Source organism: Mustelus asterias, chromosome 10, assembly GCF_964213995.1.
Source record: "Mustelus asterias chromosome 10, sMusAst1.hap1.1, whole genome shotgun sequence".
In the NCBI taxonomy this organism is placed as follows: Eukaryota; Metazoa; Chordata; class Chondrichthyes; order Carcharhiniformes; family Triakidae; genus Mustelus; species Mustelus asterias.
Genome location: NC_135810.1, coordinates 64,917,326 through 64,940,248, shown reverse-complemented (window position 1 = coordinate 64,940,248; position 22,923 = coordinate 64,917,326). Strand labels below are relative to the sequence as shown.

The 22,923-nt window shown below is 43.7% G+C and overlaps 1 protein-coding gene across 1 annotated transcript in view; it reads right to left on the bottom strand.

Annotated features, from left to right (window-relative positions):
- Window positions 1–22,923, bottom strand: part of grm5b (glutamate receptor, metabotropic 5b) — a 598,451-nt gene that overhangs the window by 27,192 nt on the left and 548,336 nt on the right. The window contains exon 7 of the mRNA XM_078222796.1: window positions 2,008–2,947. Within this exon, the coding sequence (XP_078078922.1) occupies window positions 2,008–2,947 (940 nt within the window). The remainder of the gene's footprint in view (window positions 1–2,007; window positions 2,948–22,923) is intronic.

The following is a 22,923-nucleotide window of genomic DNA, read 5'->3' as shown; positions in this document are numbered from 1 at the left end:
CCAGCAGTGGCCACCTGCTGACACAGTCAGTGCTTGAGATCTGCCAGCCTTTGATTGGCCAGCAGTATCTCAGGTAGGAAATTCAATCTGACCACAGCAGGGACCCCAGCACCAACCAGATGAGTAAATAAATATCAGAATATATTGAAATACACTTGCTTTTTTTTGTAATCTTAGCAAAGATAAAGCTCTGAACTTCCTTAACTCCCTGTAGGGAGATTCTGAAATAGTGCTGCAACTATAAATATAGCCTGTGAAACCACCTTACAACACACACTGTGACTAACAGGAGGTTTACAAATGATGTTGTTAAAATTTTTCTTTGTCAGCTGGGTGTTGGCAATATATTGAAACTCTTGGTTAAAAGTTTCTAAACCAAACTACTGAACAATCCACATTGACAGGGTGGTGCCTAATGCCCTCCAGAAGAGAGTATGGCTGCGGGTGGGGTATTTAATCAGACAGAGGGAGGAGGGTGGGGATCCTGCTGCCTTACTGCCCCCACCTGTTTAAGTCCAAAGTGGGACGGCGAACCTTTCTGAACTGGCATTCAACCAGTGGCAAGCAGGGGAGTCGCAAACAGGAACCAACTTCGGGAAGGGAGGCGTGGGGCTGAGATCCAACTCCTGCCCTTGCCGCAACCTGCTGCTGCTGAGCCTCCTAGCCAGCGATTCCCTCCTCCGGCTCCATCCAATCCTCACTTACCTGTGGCCTGGGGCCCCCCTACATCCTGGTGGGTGCATTACCAGCAGCAGTCACTGCTCCCAGTGGTGATGATGAGCGATGGGGTACTTACTGCCAATCACTGGCCTCCATTGGCTGGCAGTTCTTGAGGGGGTGGCACCTTGGCCCACTGGTCTTAACCGCCAGGGGGATCCCGATGCAGATCAGTTAAGTGCCCGCTGGATACTTAATTGTAGCTGGCCTTCCTCAACATGGGGGGATCCCTGCTTGTTCTCCAAGACCTCCAATCACCAACATTAAATTCCTCCTCAGGTTCTTCTTGCCTGATATGGAGTACACACAGTCCCTGCTTAAAACTACACAATTCCACAAAATATAGGTGCAGGTTACCAGCAGCCAAGGTGTAAGCACTGAAAGAGGCAGGACCTAACATTCACCAGGGGTCTCTAATGTCGGTGTTGTGGATCAGTTGTGCATCTGTTACACATTCTGCCAAGTTATTTGGTCCATTATGTCAGGGGAGAGTGAGTCAGTCACGCTCATTATTTCATGGGAGACTAATTGCAAACTTGAGACACTGCTGGGCAATGAAAATTAAATCTGTCCCAAAATACGTGTATGCCTGCCGTAATTTAACTAAGTAAAAACCCTAGCGGGTAAACTTCCCGTTATCTGTCCTGCCAGGACCACGTTACAATTGAACCACTGACTTGCAGTGTTATCCGGAATCAAGTGGAAAGAATCCCCACTCCCACTGACTGCTCTGCTACTCCAGGTTCTGCTAACCAGCCAACCAATCATTGGATAATCCCCAATAGTGCCCCAAACCTGCCTGCTTTACTTATCAGATTACTGTCTGCCACAAAGAGCTGAATAGTTTGGAAAATATTGTGATCATCAGGAAAAAGTAACACATTACATGCTGTGTAACTGATGAAATTGATGTACAGAAATGCTTTTCCCCAGCTTCTTGTATCTGATTAAATATTTATAGCAAATTTTGCAACCCAGTTATAATATAGTAGATGTATAAGCTAATTTAAAATAAATAGGCTTCTGCCACCACTACAATAGCGACAAAGTGAACCTCAAACTGATGCAGTGAACATTTGTATGCAAATATTCCACAGGATAATCTTGGACTGTCATCAGCATTTCTTTCTGCATATACACTTATCTAATTTCCCTCTATCGATAGATATACACCCAGGGCAAAATGAGATGGAACATACAGCATAATCCATATCAATGCAGAATGAACATTTTACAAGATTTTGTGATTTGGTTCATGTTAACACAATCTAATACTCTTCTTATTCTTACCTTAGAGTTTCCCCCGATGATCCTCTCCTTTTCCATAGGTTAACCAAACTGCTGGAACGGCTCGCGGCAGAGGAAGACTTCCCATCACCGACATGCATTCGGACAACAGTGGATGTGGTAAATGCACTGCGCACATTTCGTTCTGGTTTAGCCAAGATGATGTACACCTTTGGAACAAACATACAGCCCAGTGCTACCGTGGCACTTAGACTGACAGAGAAACACATGGTAATGATCTTATAGTTGCTTCCAAAGTAGATGGGTACAAAGGCGAGCCATATGATACAGGTGGTGTACATGGTAAATGCAATGTACTTGGCTTCATTGAAGTTGGCAGGGACGTTCCGAGTTTTAAAAGCATAGAAGGTACAGCTTAAAATCAACAGGCCATTGTATCCAAGAGGAGCAACCACGGCTATGTTGGTGGTGTTACATATCAGCTTGACGTCACGGATAGTTGGGTAATCATAAATGACTTCTGGTGGCTCCATTATAAAAAGGGAAACAATTATCCCTAACTGAATACATATCAGCATCGACGCAATCACGAGCTGGGCACAAGCACTCATAAACCTGGGCTTCTTGGTACAGATCTTCTTCTTGCTGCCAGCAAGGATTCTTGCAATCCGGTTGGTTTTTGTCACCAGGGCGGAGTAGCTCATCGCAGGGGACAGACCAATTCCAATCCTCTGAAGATAACAGTAAATCTTTTGGGGTTTGGCGATGAGAGAGAAGGTGCACAGGTAGCCGAGAAAGATCCCCACTAAAATGATGTAGCAAAGTTCCCGGCTGGATGACTTGACCACAGGGGTATCCCGGTACACCATGAATATAAACATTACAAACATGGTGGCCAGGAGACCCAGACAGGCAAAGACAACTGCAGCAATGGGCTCGGGATCTCCCCATCTCAGGTATTTCACTGGAATCCTTTCGCAGTCTGTAAAAGAGAGAGAAAAAAAAAGCCTTTTGAACATAATATTGTATATAAACCAATTAACTTTGTCCAAACTGAAGTAACCTATGGTGAGAAAACCGGAGAATCCTTGCTGTTATCACATTTCCTTGAAGGGTTGTTTGACAATCTTCAATTCATTCCTGTCACATTCCATAGAAACATAGGAATAATTAATAATAAATTAGTATTAATAATTGAAGGGTATTAATTCCATCCACTTTCAATTACCTCTGTAACAGCAGCATGCCCTCATTTCAATATCCATAGCTAAACTAGGTCTCTGCTCTCCTTGTCAAGGCTTTCAGTCCAGTCAGCAGAATTCTGGGGATTCTGTGGATGGTGGGACTGATGTATGAAGAGGGATTGACTGGGTTAGATTGTTTTTGCTGGAGTTCAGATGAATGAGGGGGGATCTCATAGAGACTTATAAAATTCTAACAGGACTAGACAGAGTAGATGCAGGGAGGATGTTCCCGATGGTGGGGGAGTCCAGAACCAGGGGTCACAGTCTGAGGATTTGGGGTAAACCATTTAGGACGGAGATAAGGAGACATTTCTTCACCCAAAGAGTGGTGAGCCTGTGGAATTCATTACCACAGGACATAGTTGATGCCAAAACATTGAATGTATTCAAGAAGCAGCTAGAGATAGCACTTGGGGTGAATGGGATCAAAGGTGATGGGGAGAAAACAGGATTAGGCTATTGAGTTGGACGATCAGCCATGATCATGATGAATGGTGGAGCAGGCTCAAAGGGCCAAGTGGCCTCCTATTGCTCCTATCTTGTATGTTTCTATGTGATTTGAGAGTTTGTTTTGTTTTGTTGGACATGTTCTGCAGATATTTTTACACGCCCTTGTCAGTTAACTAAAAGATTGCAAACTTCTTCCATACAATGCCATGACAATTTTGACGTGCTGAACTTCTAATTTATCATATCAACAGTGTCTTGTTATAAAGCACATATCTGGTCCTCCACAGAATCCTTATCATTTTATTCATTTTCTTAGATCACCTTATTTCTTCACAGCAATCATAGTCATTCAAAGCGCAGCACCCTAATCAAGCTAAGTATAGAAATAAATAGTGTTGAATAAATAATTGAAGTTATTGAATAAGACTGATTTAAGCTGCAAGAAATGCTCCTTTCAGAACGAGGGAAAATAAACATGAAGCACAATTTTTTAATTGAAATCCAAACTTGTGCACAGCATATACCACATGGACACAAGAGTTAAAAACCTGTCAGTAGTGCCTGCTGAATGAGCTTGCAAGTTCAGACAGAAATACTCTGAAGGCTCCATTCAGTGCAGACTAGAAAGAGTAGGTGAGCACTATGAGAGTGTATTTAGTGGGAAGCAAACCTTCCAGCTGAGTGCTGGCTTATTTGTTACTAGGTTTGTTTCCTCGTCATCACAAGCATTGCAGGAATCGGGTTACATGTTACTTCTTCTTTCCGGTTGTATCACAGCTTGGTAAGGCTCCTGCTCTGACCAAGACCGCAAGAAACTACACAGGGTCATGAATGAAGCCCAGTCCATCACGCAAACCAGCCTCCCATCCATTGACTCCGTCTACACTTCCCGCTGCCTCGGCAAGGCAGCCAATGGGAAGAGATCCTACAGTGAAACTGCCAGGTTGGGAAACCTTTCATCAGTGAAACTGACAGACTGGGATCCTTTAATATCAAAGCAACCAATGCTGAAAAGATGCAGCAGATCAGGCGGCATTGATGGAGAAAAACAGATTTAACAGACGCAATGTTCAATTTCTGAGACTAAGTGCTATAGCAGGCATGTTTTATGGAGCTGCTTGGACTGTTGGAAATTCAGGCCCGATTCTGTGTCTCGAAGCTCATTAATTATACACTGTATGAATGTAAGGGCTGGCAGACAAATAGGCCGAATATGAAAGGAAGAAGTTCCCCACAAAGGAATTGTATTGTAATTGGAATGGAATAGATTGAAGGAGAATTACTCAACCAGAGGACAAACAGGAAAAGTTAAAATGTAATTTTTCAATGATATTTCAACAGCATTTAATAACATTCTGAAGGTAGTTGAGTCGAGATTGCACCGTGTTGGGCCCATTTTACAGGCGACTAGATCAGGCAGCTATCATTTATCTCCATCAACAGACTAGATTCACCCATTAGACCCCTTCCACATCGAAATGAAGGCTGGATATCTGTTTCTTGGACTCCTCTGACAAATTGGGCTGTGTGAAGCAGAGCAAACTTTACCCCTGCTTCATGAAGGAGCATCATAGTCTGCTGTGGCCTAAGCAGTGGCCACTGTTAGGGTATGGGATCAGAAACCCCAAGGTATATTATGAAATTAGACTAGGCCCCAGCTGTTTGCTAATTTGGCATGAATGTGCGGATATGATGGTTCACTCCAAGTGTGACTCTACTGCCAAACTGGGAAGTTTTTATAAAAACACACTTTATTTAATGACACAGTTTAACTGTAACAAATGAGTTAACTTAACACTTAACATTTGAACAACGCTTAAACCTGACAAGGTACAATTCTTAACTGCTACCCTATCTCTATTAGTTCCAATTCAAGCAATATTCCTCTTACAGACTCAACCCCTCTTCAAAGTCAGTTAGCAACACACAAGCTTACATGCTTGTATTTGTTAACAGCCCGAGGGCCTTTTGAACAGCTCCGGAGAGAGAGATACCCATCTTTTGACAGCCCCAAATAGCAGCCTCCAGAGAGAGAGAGAGAGAGACAGAAAGACACCTCTTTCTTCTTTCAGGAACAGACAGAAAACTGAATGTTTAAAAAGAAAGAAACTGTGCATCTTCCCTGCAAGCTTAGCTCCTCCTGTTAGCACGTGACTCTGTCTCTTGTCAATCAACCTAATCAAAACTTTATTCTGAAATCCCAAGGGAAAGCTAAGTAAACACAGATGCATTAACTCTGTTTAGACAAACACACCATTAGCTAAAATCAGTCATTATCCTACACTTTGAGCCTTTAAGCTTCCTGTTGCCCAGACAAGTTGGCACCATGAAAAACCGCTGAATTTTAAACATACCCCTTACAATAAACATTTCATAAAGGCACAGTATCATTACACAATTACCAAAAAATAGTTAACTTTTAAAATGTTTGCATAGGGCTGGACGAACAGAAGTGCTCCTACTACTCCATAATATCTCAATTAACAACCAGTGTTGTTCAACCCCCTATTTCCAGGCTAGTCTCGGCTCTCCCAGTAAGGCCCCCATTTCAGATCAAACTTAAAAAAGCCAAGAAATTAACTAAATTGTGAGCCACAAATACATCAGTTTAATTTCCAGTCGTCCTGTTGGGTGAGATAGACATGCTTTTAAATTATAAATGTAACATTTTAATCAAAGATTAAACAATGTTGTTGATGAAATAAACATTTCTATTGTACATTTCAAAGCATAGTGTATTCATGCAAATTAAAAGTGGGTTTCTGAAATGAAAGGTAATTTAGCTGTTAATCAGACTGTTTGGATGTCTTCTTCTTATGAGAAATGCTTTAAATAATAAACAGCTTGATCTTTGTCTCAGTCAGTGAAAAACACTTCACAGCCAGTGGGAAATCCTGGGTCCTGGGCATTCAGTAAGGGATCTGATGGACCTTGCATTTTTGGCTGTACACAGGAGAAGGTAAAACATGGAGAGACATGACATAAGGCATACTTGCCTTCATCAGTCGGGGCATGGAGTATAAAAATTGGCAAATTGCAGCTGTATAGAACTTTAGTTAGGCAACATTTGGAATATTGTGCACAGTTCTGGTCACCACACTACCAGAAGGATGTGGAGACTTTGGGGAGGGTACAGAAAAGGTTTACCAGGATGTTGCCTGGTTTGGAGGGTATTATCTATGAGGAGCGATTGGACAAACTGGGTTTGTTTTCACTTGAACATTAGAGGCTGAGGAGCGACTTGATAGAAGTTTACACAATTATGAGAGGCTTGGATAGAATAGATAGTTGGAGTCTTGTTCTTAGGATAGAAACGTCAATTACTGGAGGACATAGGTTTAAGGTAAAAGGGGGAAAGTTTAAAGGAGATGTGAAAGGCTAGTTTTTTTACACAGAGGGTGGTGAGTGCCTGGAATGAGCTGCAAGAGAAGGTGGTAGAAGCAGATACAATGTTTAAGAGGCATCTTGACAGATATATGAATAGACAGGAAATAGAGGGATGTGGACCAGGTAGAGGCAAAAGGTCTTTAAATTTAGAAAAGCGTCTTGTGTCAGCACGGGCTTGGTGGGCCGAAGGGCCTGTTCCTGTGCTGTACTGTTCTTTATTCTTTGTTCACAGTGGGCAGGACCATAAATAGAGGCAGAAAGCTGTGAAATAGCGAGGTCCAGAGAAGGGCTGCAAGAAGGATGCAGTGCAGAAGGATATATAAATTTGTTTGTTGTAGACAATCTCCTGATTTGGGGAAGCATATTATTTTCATTACTTTTGCATTATTTCAAAAACAAAATGTACCAACTGAACCAATTATAACTAAAGCAACAACAGCAACTTGTAATTATGTATTGACACAGTGAGATGTCCCAAAGCGGTTCATGGGGTGTTACAATTCTAAAATTTGATACTGAACCAGCTAAGAAGATAATAGGCAAATGACCTTGGTAAAGAGGTAGCTTTTAAGGAACGAGTTAGAGGAGGAAGGAGAGGAAGAGAGGTACTGAAGTGTAGGCGGGAATTCCAAAGGTTAGTGCCTGAACTGCTGAAGACATGGCCAGAAATAGTAGAGCGAATAAAATCAGGTGTGTGTGATGTACAAGAATTAGAGAATTGTTGTACGTGTGCTTTCAATAATAGTTTCTTTGCATATTATTCATACAGTGAATCAAACCATTTTAACAATTCAAACATAACTTGCCTCACTGTGCATTTGCTCAATTTGCCTTTAAAGAGATTGAACAAATACATTTTGCCAAAGATATAAGCATCTGGTTCAAGTGACATGGCTATTATTGTTACCTTTCTGACCAATGATATCATGGAAGTAGCTATAGGGACGAATTAGACAGCTTCCATAGGAATAACCTGTTCAGAATACCTGTGATTGTGGTCGAACTCGAGGAAACTTGCAGCAAATGCAAATTTGTAACGTTACAGAATCACTGAATTGACGTACAGGGAGAGAGATTAAACAGTTTGAGCTTATACTCACTGGAGTTTAGAAGGATGAGAAGGAAGCTGATTAAGGTATATAAAATTCTAAAAGGGATTGATAGAGTAAATCTAGGCCTTATGGGGCAATCCAAAACATGAGGTCACAGGCATAGGTTGAGAGGAGGTAGATTTAAAACTGAGATGAGGAGGAACTACGTCTCGCCGGGGGTGGTGAATTTGTGGAACTCGCTGCCTCATTGCGCAGTGGAGTCTGAGTCATTAAATGGTTTCAAGAAGGAGATTGATATTTGTCTGATAAAAACATGTTAAAGGGATATGGAGAACAGGTAGGGAGATGGATTTGAGACCAGGGAAAGATGAGCCATGATCTGATTGAATGGCAGAGCAGGCTCAAAGGGCTGAATTTGCCATCACGTTTTCCCATGATTGTGTAATGACATCTAGTTACAACATTATTTCAATAATATGCTTGTGATATTTACTCTACTCAGAAGGCTGTACATTAAATAAATCAACTAGTTCTTCATGACACCATAAACCAAAATGCATCTGAGGATAGTGCTCAGGTAATTCAATACATTTCTGTCAGCATTATAGATTTTTCTTTTTGTAGATAAAGCAACTGCAACAAGCAATACGAGTCAGTTCAAGTATTTGATGTTACTGTGGACCAATAAGATGGTTGCAGGTTTAATTTGGAATATCTCTGACTCTCCACCACTCCCACACTCAACATTATTTATTCAGTTTGATGAGTATTTCTCCCACATGAGAAAAAAAAATTCATTGGACCAAAGTGGCTTGAAGAAAAAAGCATTACATAATTAAATTCAGTGGTTACATCTAGTTTTTCAGAGGTACAGTAAGCCTAATTTAGAAAAGGTAGCTTTTAGATGCACGAACTCCATAATCCAAGGAGTCACTGAGCCAGCTTAAAATGTTAATTTTTGCCTTGAAATCAAGACTCAAAGTAAATTAAACACAATATGGCACGTTTCCCACAGCATTTATTTACACTTATAGTAATATTGTCACTGTACAAGAAATCCAGAGACCCAGGGGGAACTTGAGTTCGAATCCCACGACAGGTAGTGGAATTTAAATCCAATAAAAATCATGAATTAAAAGTCTAATTATGACCATGAAACCATTGTCGATTATTGTAAAAACCCACCTGATTCACTAATGTCCTTTAGGGAAGGAAATCTGCCATCCTTACCTCGTCTAGCCTACAAGTGACTCCAGATCCACAGCAATGTGATTGATTCTGAAATGGTCTAGCTAGCAGTTGTATGCAACCACTAAAAAGAAGTCAATAAAGGATGAAACTGGATAGGCCACCTGGCATCGACAAAGGCACTGGAAATGAGAATGGCAAACTCAGTCCTGTCGACCCTGCAAAGTCCTCCTTACTAACATCTGGGGGTTTGCGCCAAAAATTGGGAGCATCATACTCACAGAATCATACCTTACAGATAATGTTCCAGACACCACAATCAACATTCCTGGTCGGTCTTGTTCCACTGTTGGCATACTCCCAGCAGAGGTGGCAGCACAGTAGTACACAGTTGGAAAGGAGTTGCTCTGGAAATCCTCAACAGCAGCTCCAGACCCCATGAGGTCTAATGTCATTAGATCAAACATAGGTGAGGAAACCTGTTGATTACCACATACCACACCACCCCTCCCCCTCCACGCCCCCCCCACCCCCCCGCCCCCACCACCACCACCCCACACTCCATCCCCCTCAGCTGATGCATCAGTACTCCTCCATGTTGAACATCACCTGGATGAAGCACTGAGGGTGACAAGGCCACAAAATGTACCCTGGGTAAGGGATTTCAATGTCCATCACCAAGAATGGTTCAGTAGCTTGAGTACTGAGCGAGCTGGCTAGGTCCTAAAGGACATAGCTGCCAGATTGGGTCTGCGGCAGTTAGTGAGGGAACCAACAAGAGGGAAAAACATATTTGACTTTATCCTCATCAACCTGCCTGCTGTAGATTTGACAGTCTTGGTAGGAGCGACCAGTATACAGTCCTCGTGGAGGCAAAGTCCCATCGTCACATTGAGGATATCATCTGTGTGGCATTAGCATTGTAGTAAATGGGATAGATTTTAAACAGACAAAGCAGTTCAGGACTGGGCAACTGTAAGGACTGTGGGCTTCACAGAATCGTATACACCACAACCTCTAGCCACATGGCTCGGCATATCCCCCACTCTACCATTACCACTAAGCTAGGGGATCAACCCTGCTTCAATGAAGAATGCAGGAGGGCATGCCAGGAGCAGCACCAGGCTTACTTAAAAATGAGGGGGCAACCTGGCGAAGCTATAACGTATAACTAGTTGCATGTCAAACAGAACAAGCAGCAAGTGATTGACTGAAATAAGCAATTCCACAACCAAAGGATAAGACTTAAGCTCTGCAGTCCTGCCACAATGGGTTGTCCACCATCCATTGTGGTGGACAATTAAATGAATTGTTGGAGGAGGAGGATCCACTTATACCCTCGTCCTCAATGACGGGTAAGCCCAGCACATCAGTGCAAAAGATAAGGCTGAATAATTTGTAAAAATCACCCATCATCTACTCTTGACCATCAGTAAAGCGGTGTAAGGGGTAATCAGCAGTGCTATCAGGTGGCATCAAAGCAGCAGTTGATCAAATGTAACATCAAGAAGCTACAGGAAAACAAGAATCAAAGGGAGTCAGAGAGAAAATTCTCTGCTGGTTAGAGTCATACCTTATACAAAGGCTGTGGTTCTTAGAGGGCAATCATAAGGACATAACTGCAGGAGTTGCTAATCCCAACCATCTTCAGCTGCTTCATTAATGACCTTCCATCAAAAGGTCAGAATCAGGAATGTTCACCAATGATTGCATAATGTTCAGCATCATTCACAACTCCTCAGATACTGAAGCAATCCATGTCTAAATGCAGCAAGACCTGACAATATCCAGGCTTGGGCTGACAGGTGGCAAGTAACATTCAGGCTACACAAGTACCAGGCAACAAGATTTGGTCAGGGATCTGACCATTGCCCTTGACGTTCAATGGTATTATGATTGCTGAATCCTCCATTATCAACATCCTGGGTTTACCATTGACTAGATACCGAACTGGACTGGCCATATAAATGCTGTGGCTACAAGAGCTGGTCAAACAGTAGGAATCCTGTGGCAAGTAGCCCACCTCCTAACTCCACAAAGCCTGTCCACCATCTACAAGGTACAAGTCAGGAGTGTGATGGAATGCTCTCCTGGATGAGTGCAGCTCCAGCAACACTCAGGCTGCACTGCAGAAAGTTGCCAAGGCTCCTGAGATAGCATGCTCCAAACCCACAGCAACTATCAACTAGAAGGACAAGGCACCAGGTACAAGGGAACACTTCTACTTGCAGGTTTCCCTCCAAGCTACTCACCATTCTGACTTGGAACTATATCGCCATTCTTTCACTGTCACTGGGTCAAAATCCTGGAACTCCCTCCCTAACAGCACTGTAGATGTACTTACATCCCAAGGATGTAGCCGTTGAAGGAGGCAACTCACCATCATCTTCTCGAGGGCAATTAGGGATGGGCATTAAATGCTGGCCAGCCAGTGATGCTTCCATCCCATGAATGAATAAAAAAGAATAAGAGTGCACAGATGAAATGCATATGTATGCTTCATTTGTATTTTAAAAGATGAACCCTATACTTGTTCCTCAGTTAATATAATTCAGATTTAAAATATTAGCTGCAGTGACATCAAATGAAATATCCATTGACTCACATATTTCCTTTCCTATGCTCTTTTTTGGTATCCTTTGACAACTAAAAACAATCCTGTTGGATCTTGTTTCTCCTTGGCATCCAAATCATCCTAGAATTTAATTTCTGAACAACATTTCTTACAATTCTGAATAGATTTACAAAAACAAATGATGGAATTCAACATTCCTAATCGTGCATGGTTAGAAGGTAACTTCTACCTACAACAATATAAAATCACAACCAGATTTGTAAATGCTCTCGCTTGCCTGAAATAAAATAAATTCACTTGCGGAAATATTCAAGGTTGAGGTATGTCTGGTCTGTGACAAAATATACATCTGATAACTTCTTAAAATTCATACTAGTGCACACCAGTTGTAAGAGATAGATGCTCTGTGATCCTCAGTAAAATATTGTTCCATCGGTTAGGTTCTTCATATCTCTATCTTAAGTACTGACTGAGACAGGAGGAATGCACTTTACTATAACTGTAGCGGTTCAAAAACTACCATTAATGTTGTTATAGACAAGATCAGGAGAGAGCTGAAACCCTTATACCTTTCTCCTTATTGTTTGTAAACAGTGTCTTTTTAATAAAGCAAGATGTATGTTGCCTGTTGGACCCTGAGTGCGGAGTGCGTAATCAATCTTAATAACAGTAGCAATTGTTAGTGGGTTTAAATAAAGAGGATTATTTATTCATACATTCAACCCAAAAGTCTAAACGCTACATCACTCATGCACACTCATTCACTCAAGAAAGATGCGGTTAAAAAGAATAGTGTACTTTTATAAGTTGCAGACAAAATAATCGTTTATAGTTCATGTGTTTTGCGCATCATAGGAAAGACAATGACTGTGGACCCAGTAAAGAAGCATTGCATTCTGAAAGCGTAGTCAAAAGAGTTTACTAGCTGAAGTTGTATATCAGGCTTCCCTTGACGATATGGATGTATAGCAGGTTGCAAATATAGTCACTGATGGATTTTCTTTTACTAGGAAGCCAGGTTAATTTACAGGTCTACTTCGATTAGGAATCAGACTGGCTTTTAAGATGTGGCAGTCTACACATTTCCAAAGTCTCAGGTGTTCCTGTCTTGATTGGCAGATGATATTCTACAATGGTGTATGTTACAGATTGATTGTTTCTCTTTGGTTTTCAGGACAATAAAAGATTTTGTTATCAGAAGCCAGTTTTGGTTACGTGACAACTTTTATTGTTTAGCCAGAATGGTTTAAAGCCATTGCTTTATAATGGAGATAGACGATCACCCCTTCACACCTATTTGTGGTTAACTGATTTTCTGCAGTTTCTTTTGCTAAATTGCAAATTTAAAGACGTGAAGCCTGGAAGTCTATTGATTTTGATATTAGAGTAAACCACAGACAATGGGGGGGGGGGGGGGGGGGGGGGGTGTGAATTCCACAGAAGGATTCTGTCTGGGTATAGCTACAGTGTTCTCCACATCATGGGTATAGCTATTCAGGGAAGAGACTTAGATTGTAAACATTATGTGACAATATAATCAGACTTGGCTATGGTACACTCACTGCTCCTGAAAGAGCTTGCTGGTGCTATTTGATGCGAGTTGGAAAATAAGTAAAAAAAACATTTCCATACCCCAGGCAATATTTTGTCATTTTAAAATGTTCCCACTTACAGCCCCAAAAGCAGTAGAGTGGAGGACTTGAGCAGTGGATGCAGCATAGCTGGTTAAAAGTTGCGAACCTTCCCTGGAGGAGACTGCAGATGGTTTGCAGGATGATCACAAGGAGCTCCAGGCTTTGCGGAGCTAGCTTCAGACTGCACCATCTTGGTTTGGGCAGGAACAGAGTGGGTTGGCTGGTTAACAGGCAAAGGTATTGATGGGAGGACAAATGCCGTCATCCTTCAAGTTGACAAGTTCAGTTTCCTGGGAACCATTGCCACTCCGATGGGGCAGCACCTCGACAATCTGAGTAATCTGCTGGAGGGCAGATTGCTGGTCTACGGTGAACATTTTCAAGCCATGTTAAACACTGGGACCCATTATGCAGCACGCAGAGCTCGGGGTGGCCTCTGCTTGTGCTGTAATGAAAGCTCAGATAGTTGGTTATGATTGGCTGTGCTAATGGAGTTGGTTAGTATTTCCTCGCTTGACAGGATGGGCTTCAAGCCCAGTACACTGGCCTACACCAATTTGGTGCCAGCGTCCTCCAAGTTCTTTTGCATTGCACTCAGACTTTCAGGCAGACCTGCCAATGCACCAAACGTTTCATTGTAAATACCCCATCAGAGGTCTTCTCTAGCTCACCCCTCAAGTGTCGTCTGCAGCAGGGCGTGTACATATTCTTGTCCTCAATGAGCTGGCACCAGTGCCAGGCTTGGCCCAGGCTCTAGCAGGAGGCCACACGTACTTGTTATCTTACACCACATGCAGGCGCAAACTCTACGTTATTGTCTGAACAATGTGTGGTACCAAACTCTGAGTTGGTGGTTTTGAGTTTGAGTGTGAGTGGCAGTGGGCTGAAACAGGAGGGTTAGTAAAATAGTGGCAGAAGGTATTGGGGGAGGGGGGTGGGGGGGGGGGTGCGGGGTGGGGGAAAGCCTGATCACCAGTATTTGACTGCCATCAAATCAGCCCCGCACTAAGTGATGTGTCCACCAGTTTCATTAAGGCAGCTTTGCAGCAGCCTGCTGGGTTTGGTTAGGGGGTGGGGGGCAAGGGGGCGCGGTGATGTGGGGTGGGTGATGTTTCCTTTCTCATGGCTCTCAACCCCTCGGAAGACAATGGCCACTCTCAGGGTGATGATGCTGCTGGTGGAAGGCCTTCGCTTTCAGTTGTTGGGGCCAGCCTGTCCAGTCAGCACATCGTGATTTTTTCTGCCAATGTTTTGAGGCAGCCTGAAATAGGGAGGCAGCTTGTCCTTTCCCTTGTGACCTTGGTAGCTCTATTGATGGTACTGCCAAGCCTGCCAGCTCTTGGAGTAGAGAGGCAGGGCACTGATCCTTAAGGGGATAATGATTCTATTGGCAACGCTGGTAAAATCATTGGTGAAGTCCTGCCTTGTTTTTACCATGTTCCGGTGTGACTCATGTACCATCACTTGGCCCTGTAGGCATGACGGTGTACCAGTAAAATTCCAGCCAGTATTTGTTTTTCCATTACTATTGTCTTGCCTTTCTACCTTTGGCTCTTCCATTACTGTCTGGCCACGTTGCAGACCTTTGGTATCAGAAAGGAGAAAGGTACAAGGATAGTGTTGTGTGGGAATGTAAATGCATACATTGTGTGCAGCTTGTAAACCAGAAGAGAATGCAGGATGAGCTTGGTTGTGGGAAGGAGGATTAGGAATGAGAATATTGGCACAGATTCAGCTGTGGCCACTTCTGAGATGGTTTTAAAACTCTCGACTACTGGGGTGTATCCCCCAAGAACTCACTCCACAGACAGGTGTCGGGAAACGCAAGTATTTATTGAAGGTCTTACTCGCTCCACACTCCAAACTACAACTGCCCTTGCAGGGCAGTTCCTGGGCAGATTACTCCATGCTCAAGGTCACATGACCCATTCCCTCAAAGAGGCTACGCCCCAACATACATAACAATGGTGAGCACAGTCTTCCATTAGGTTAAGGATATGCAGATGTGCCCCCTGTCCCACCAGTTAGCTCCTGCTACCTCTCGTTATGTGCCCACGTCTGCAAGAGATAGGGAAGTCTGCCAGTTAGTGATGTGCAATGTATGTGAGTGATATGACTGTCATGGCTATGTACATGCATGAGATAAGGATATGAGATTCACTACAGTGTTAACTGTGGGAAAACATGGTGAGGTAGGGGAGGAATCAGGATGTGGTGTAGTGAGCAGTGTCTGAGGCTAGTGCTGAATTTGTTGAGTGTTGGTATTTGACGATGCATCAACTAACCTTAGCCACTAGTGTAAGGTCATTGAACGTTTTGAGGCTCTGCATCCAGGCACTCAGAGCTTAACTCTTGATAATGTCTGCACAGCTATCTGATCCTACTGCCTTCCCAAAGTTCGTCTGCAGGGTCTCCTGGCTTCCTGTGAAAAGATGACATATCTCCTTCTCTCCTGCACCAAGGCATCAAGCATTCGAATATCTTGGAATACGTTCTTCTTTCTGTTGTGTCCAAATTCACTCCTTTTCCTGATCAGATTCTCTCCCGTTAATTGTTCTAGTGCCTGCTCCAAGCAGAATGTAGCATCCCCACAAACAGCTGCAGGCTGGTTTTAAATACTGCAGGCTAGCCTTAGACGATCCTAGGCTACTCAAATATGCACCACTTAACAATACATTTACTGCTCGCTACATGCAGCAGTCATGTACATTAGCAGACAGCATGAAGTTGTGCTGCCTGCATCAGAAGTTATGGATGTGGATGAATCCCACATCCCGCCATCTGTGCTCCTTTTTGGCGTCAATTGAACTTTTCTCCTTTTGTAGTGTGCATACTTCACACAATGTTAGAGTGGTGTTAGCACCAAGTCACCCTCTCCGGGGATAAAGTCAGATGAGGGATAACATTATATTATGAGATTTTCATGAACTTTGACTTCAGAAGGGTTCCGCATGCAATTTGTTCCTGCAGAAATACAGGCACTGTACCTTTAGCTTCACTTTATTAGCTTGATGCAGGGGGTAAACGGGGAATTTTAACTGAAAATAAGGTTAGGAGGGATTATAAACTGAGGAAGATGCTCACCTTGAAGAAAGGCAAAGTAAGCTCCTTTTCTTCAATAAGAACCCTCCACACATCATCATTTCTATCGGACTAAGTGGAGAAACAATCCTGTGGGCAAGCTGTCGTCCAACCATGAGATCAGGGGTCCAAAAATGGCATCTTTTCTAGGGAAATCTTAAGAATTGTTTGGTAAAAGTCTGAAGGAAAGTGCATTTGAGTATATTGAGCGATTCTGGCACCATATCCAAGAAAGATATATTGATCTTGCAGGCAATGCAGATTTACCAGAATGATGCCTGAAATCCAAGAGTTAAATTATGAGGAGAAATTAGTGTTGTATACCTTTGAATTTCGAAGGTTATGGGATGATGAAATTGAAATGTTCAAGATATTAAGAGGAAAGGATGAATAGGGTACTTATGAAAAAATAATTTCCACTAGTTGGGGAGGTTTTTATTCATTCAAGGGATGTGGGCATCTTTGGCTAGGCCAGCACTTATTGCCCATCTCTAATTGCCCTTGAGAAGTTGGTGGAGAGCTGCCTTCTTGAATTATTCCAGTCCATGTGGTGTAGATGCACCCACAAAGCTGTTAGGGAGGGAGTTCCAGGATTTTGACCCAGCGACAGTGAAGGTACAGCGATGTATTTCCAAGTCAGGATGGTGTGTGGTTTGGAGGGGAACTTCCAGGTGGTGGATTCCCAGGTATCTGTTGAGTTTGTCCTTCTAGATGGTAGTGTTTGGAAGGCTGCTCAAGGAGCCTTTGTAAGTTCCTGCAGCACATCTTGTAGATGGTACACACTGCTGCTACTGTGCGTCATTGCTGGAGGGAGTGAATGTTTGTGGAAGGGGTCGCTTTGTCCGTGATGGTGTCAAGCTTCTTGGATGTTGTTGGAGCTGCATACATCCAAGCAAGGGGATAGTATTTCATCACACTCCTAACTTGTGCCTTGTAAATGGTGGACAGGTTTTGGGGAGTCAGGAGGTGAGTCTACTGGAGGGCATAGTCTAAAAGTTAGAACCAGACCTTTCAGGAGCGAAAATAGGAAACACTTCTTCACATGGAGGATGGTAGAAGTTTGGAATGTCTGCTGCAAAAAGCAATCGACGCTAGATCAATTGTTATTTTTGTAAATGAAGTTGTTGGTTTGTTTTGTTGACCGACAACATCAAGGGATATGGGAGAAAGGTGGCTCTATGGAGTTAGATTGCAGCAAGGCCGTGGTCTCATTGATTAGTAGAAAAGGTCTGAGGGGCTAAATGGCCCACTCCTGATCCTTTTTTCCAATGAAATGTAGCTTGGGCAAAATGAATCTCATAGAGAAACAACATAAGGCAGAACAGAATCTGGTTTGTCAATTAAAAACACCTTCTATCCTTTGGCCATTCTGAGTGAAGTTGTCAGTTCAAAGTGCCAATTTACAGAATGCTCTTGTGATTTGGACCAATATTCGCTACAAATCCAAAATCAAAATACTGCAGGTGCCAAAATGTGAAATAAAGACACAAAATGCTGGAAATATTTAACAGATCCATGGAGAGAGAAGCAGAGTTAACATTTTATTCGATGACCTTTTATTCAAACAGAGTTGGCAGTGAGCCAAATTTTCACTTTGATCTTAAGCTGGATAACGGGAGAATAATTGTTTGCATTTGGATTTGGCTCAAGTTCAAGTTCAGTTACAGTTGTGGCCTGATTTCTATTTGCCGAATCAAATGGCTGAGCATGGGCACTCAGGTTTCATAACTCCATTTAATTTTTAGTCAATTGCATATTTCTAATTTACTTTTGAAGAGAAACAATCATGCTGGAGTACTTCTAAGTAATTAAAATTAGTGCACAAGCTGTATGGCAACATCCCAAATTTGATCAAGTGTCAATGTATCGTGTTTTTAATACCCTCCAAAATTAAGAAGCAAGAACAGAGATGAGAAGTGACTTGGCTTACTCGCTGGCTTTACATCTCTGGCACTCTGCTTCAAACCTGCACCAGCTGATTGAGGCCTATATATATGCTTCAGATGTACAATAGTGTTTGCCTCCTTAAACACTTCTCCCCTACTCAATGTCAATGACACCATTCTCTCCTCCACTGTTCAGTTCTGTTGTTTGAGTTCACTTTCACTTTGAATCTCAGCCAGATTGTCTCTAGCAATAGTTTATGTTCTCCTACTTGCACCATTAACCCAGGGATCCCCAAGGACCCATGGGCAACCTTGCCCCCTTCATCTCCATGTTGCCCTTGGTAATGTCACTCAAAGTCCTGGAGTCAACTTCCAAATGTACGGTGGTGACATCCATCCCTAGCTTTCCATCACTTCACCTGACACCATTCCATACTGTTTGATTGCTTGTCCAACATTCAATCTTGGCTAAGCTGTTACACCCTCAGTTAAACACTGGAGAAGCAAACATTATTCTGGGAAAACTAATGGGCACAATTTTACCAGCCCTGGGGTGATGGGCTTAGAAAGGGGCGGGAGTTGGGAAGAGTGGCTCAGGACGGCTCCCTGATGCATTGTCATCACTGGAGAAGATGCTTAGCAATAGGCTGGGAGACAGGGAGTCCCCTAAACAAAGGTGAGCAGCCAATGAGCATGTTTAAGGCCCAAATTAGGACATTTTTTTGGCAGTGAAGTGGCCTGCGCCCACCCACTCTTTTCCCCTCTGTCACTGCATGCAAAGACCAGCAGTTCCATGGAGATGGCCTCTCTGTGGCAGGCTGGAGGTACCATTGGAGCTGGAGGATCCGTCCACTAACGAGGAGGCTGAAGTCAGGAATGGCCCCAGCAAGTCAACTTGTAGGGCTTCCCCTTCAATCTGCTTAGCTCCTCTAAAATTTTGTCAACTTATTCTTCTGAGGACATCGCCATGTTAAGGCATCCTCTCGATTCTCCCTGCCTCAACAGTGCCTAGCTCTCCCAATCGGGCTACTGAGGTTTCAAAACTGTCTGCCCTCCGAATAGACAGTGGGACCGATTTTACCATCAGGTTGTGCCTGTTTTCGGGTGTGAAAACTTGGTAAAGTCGGGCGTGAGGTGAGTAGGGCGATCTGCACCCACCTCCATGCCAATTCCCCCTTTACCATGGCCCAGAAATGGCCACGATTGGGACCACGCATGCATTTAAATTGACTTAATGGGCTGCACGCCCAACCTTACTGGCACTTCCCCCTTTATCACCACATTCGCCCATCCAGAATCGGCGCAAAACAGACATGGTCCACAAAAGTTCAATTCCGCTCCAGTTAGTGAGGAGGTAAGTGCCGAGCAACCGACAGCTCTCTGCTTGAGATTGGTGGGGGGGGGTGGAGGTGGGGGAAGGTGGGTCCGATGGCTCTCTGCTTGAGATCAGTGGTGTCGGGGGGAAAGAGGGGGTCCACTGCCACTCTGCTTGTGATCAGTGGGGGGGGGAGGGGGGTCCGCTGCCACTTGGCCTGTGATCAGTGGGGAGAGGGAGGGGGGTCCGCTGCCACTCTGCCTGTGATCAGTGGGGGGAGGAGGGGTGGGGGGTCCGCTGCCACTTGGCCTGTGATCAGTGGGGAGAGGGAGGGGGGTCCGCTGCCACTCTGCCTGAGATCAGTGGGGGGGCAGGTGGGGAGGGGGCCGTGATCGGTCTGGTGGCGGGGGTGTGGGGGGATAAGGAGGTCAGTAATGTTGTGGGGGTGGGGCAATGTCTGTGGGGGCCAGGAGGAGGCATTATCCGGCCGGAGAGCGATGTAGCAGGGGAGCCGCATTTTATCATTTTTTTTCACTTGCATCCGATTGGAGTTGCAGGATTTCGGGCGCGTTAAGCCCCGCCCACAGGCTTGTGCAGCGCGATTCAGGATCGCTGATATTTTTGCAGGCAAAGTGTGTATCGGGGCACCTGAGAACGGGTCTAAAAGTCGGATCTGAAACACTCCCAGTTTCAAGTCCGCTCAGCACTTCGAATCAAAATGGTAAAATAGGGCCCCGAGAATTCAAAGCAAATTAGAAAGCTACCTCTAGGAAAATAGCTCCCCCTTGAAAATTCCCAGCCAGTCGGATCATTTGGTCCTGATGTCAGAGTCCCAAAGCCTGTGGGAATATCCACTGTTTAGGAATCTGTCGCAAACTCCATATCCTCACCATTGACGTTCCCGTTCCTGGGCAATGTCTAAGGTTGTTCACAGCCTCTTCATGCCGTTTGACCCTGGGTAGGGTTTCCAGTCCATATAAACATCATTATCAGAAGAACCATCTCCTGCCGCATCAAACATTATCCACCTCCATTCCTGCATCAACTCATTTGCTGCAAAAATGTTTATTCGGATCATTTTCATCACCAGACTTCACTATTCCAATGTTTTCCCTCTATAAAACACAGCTTATCCAAAACTTGACTACCATGTCCTATCCTGCATCAATAGCAATTGTCAATCACAGGCCTACATTTGTTGCTATAACAACAGAAAATGTTGGATAAACTCAGCAGATCTGGCAGCATCTGTTAAGAGAGAAACAGAGTTAATGTTTATCTAGCATTTTCTGTTTTTATTTCTGGATGTGCACGATGCATTCCAGCTATCATTCCTTTCAATATCAAATCCATCACCTTCCCCATCACTGGATCATTTCTGGTATGTCTCTGAACTTGAGAAGCTGTCACAGGCAAATCATCTACTGGCAAAAAATAGAGAATATTAGCAAGACTATCTGGTGGCATCTTCTCAATAGGTAAAGGTAAGTGTGACAATGCATTAGCATGGTTCTCTGATTGTCGATACTTTATATTGTAGTAGTGTGCAGATAAGATCAGTCACCATCCTTGCAATCAGCTAGCAGCGAACAAATGTATCCCTTTATACAGCCCAAAAATATTAGTCAAGGGTCAATGATCTGCCAATAATGTGCAATGATAATATAAATAGGGCTAAAAGGGGACATGAGAAGACTTTGGCGGATAGGGTTAAAGAGAATCCTAAGGCGTTCTATAGGTATGTCAAGAACAGAAGGTTGGTTAGGGCAAGTTTAGGGCCAGTTATAGATGGCAGAGGGAAGTTATGTGTGGAACCGGAGGAGATTGGTGAAGCATTGAACCAATATTTCTCTTCGGTGTTCACGCAAGGGGACATGAATATAGCTGAGGAGGACACTGGGTTGCAAGGGAGTAGAATAGACAGTATTACAGTTGATAAGGAGGATGTGCAGGATATTCTGGAGGGTCTGAAAATAGATAAATCCCCTGGTCCGGATGGGATTTATCCAAGGATTCTCTGGGAGGCAAGAGAAGTGATTGCAGAGCCTCTGGCTCTGATCTTCAGGTCGTCGTTGGCCTCTGGTATAGTACCAGAAGATTGGAGGTTAGCGAATGTTGTCCCATTGTTTAAGAAGGGGAACAGAGACTTCCCCGGGAATTATAGACCAGTGAGTCTCACTTCTGTTGTCGGCAAGATGTTGGAAAAAATTATAAGGGATAGGATTTATAGTTATTTGGAGAGTAATGAATTGATAGGTGATAGTCAGCATGGTTTTGTGGCAGGTAGGTCGTGCCTTACTAACCTTATTGAGTTTTTTGAGAAAGTGACCAAGGAGGTGGATGGGGGCAAGGCAGTGGACGTGGTATATATGGATTTTAGTAAGGCGTTTGATAAGGTTCACCATGGTAGGCTTCTGCAGAAAATGCAGATGTATGGGATTGGGGGTGATCTAGGAAATTGGATCAGGAATTGGCTAGCGGATAGGAAACAGAGGGTGGTGGTTGATAGTAAATATTCATCATGGAGTGCGGTTACAAGTGGTGTACCTCAGGGATCTGTTTTGGGGCCACTGCTGTTTGTAATATTTATTAATGATCTGGATGAGGGTATAGTTGGGTGGATTAGCAAATTTGCTGATGACACCAAAGTCGGTGGTGTGGTAGACAGTGAGGAAGGGTGTCGTAGTTTGCAGGAAGACTTAGACAGGTTGCAAAGTTGGGCCGAGAGGTGGCGGATGGAGTTTAATGCGGAGAAGTGTGAGGTAATTCACTTTGGTAGGAATAACAGATGTGTTGAGTATAGGGCTAACGGGAGGACTTTGAATAGTGTGGAGGAGCAGAGGGATCTAGGTGTATGTGTGCATAGATCCCTGAAAGTTGGGAATCAAGTAGATAAGGTTGTTAAGAAGGCATATGGTGTCTTGGCGTTTATTGGTAGGGGGATTGAATTTAGGAGTCGTAGCGTTATGTTGCAACTGTACACAACTCTGGTGCGGCCGCACTTGGAGTACTGTGTGCAGTTCTGGTCCCCACATTACAGGAAGGATGTGGAGGCTTTGGAGAGGGTGCAGAGGAGGTTTACCAGGATGTTGCCTGGTATGGAGGGGAGATCCTATGAGGAGAGGCTGAGGGATTTGGGATTGTTT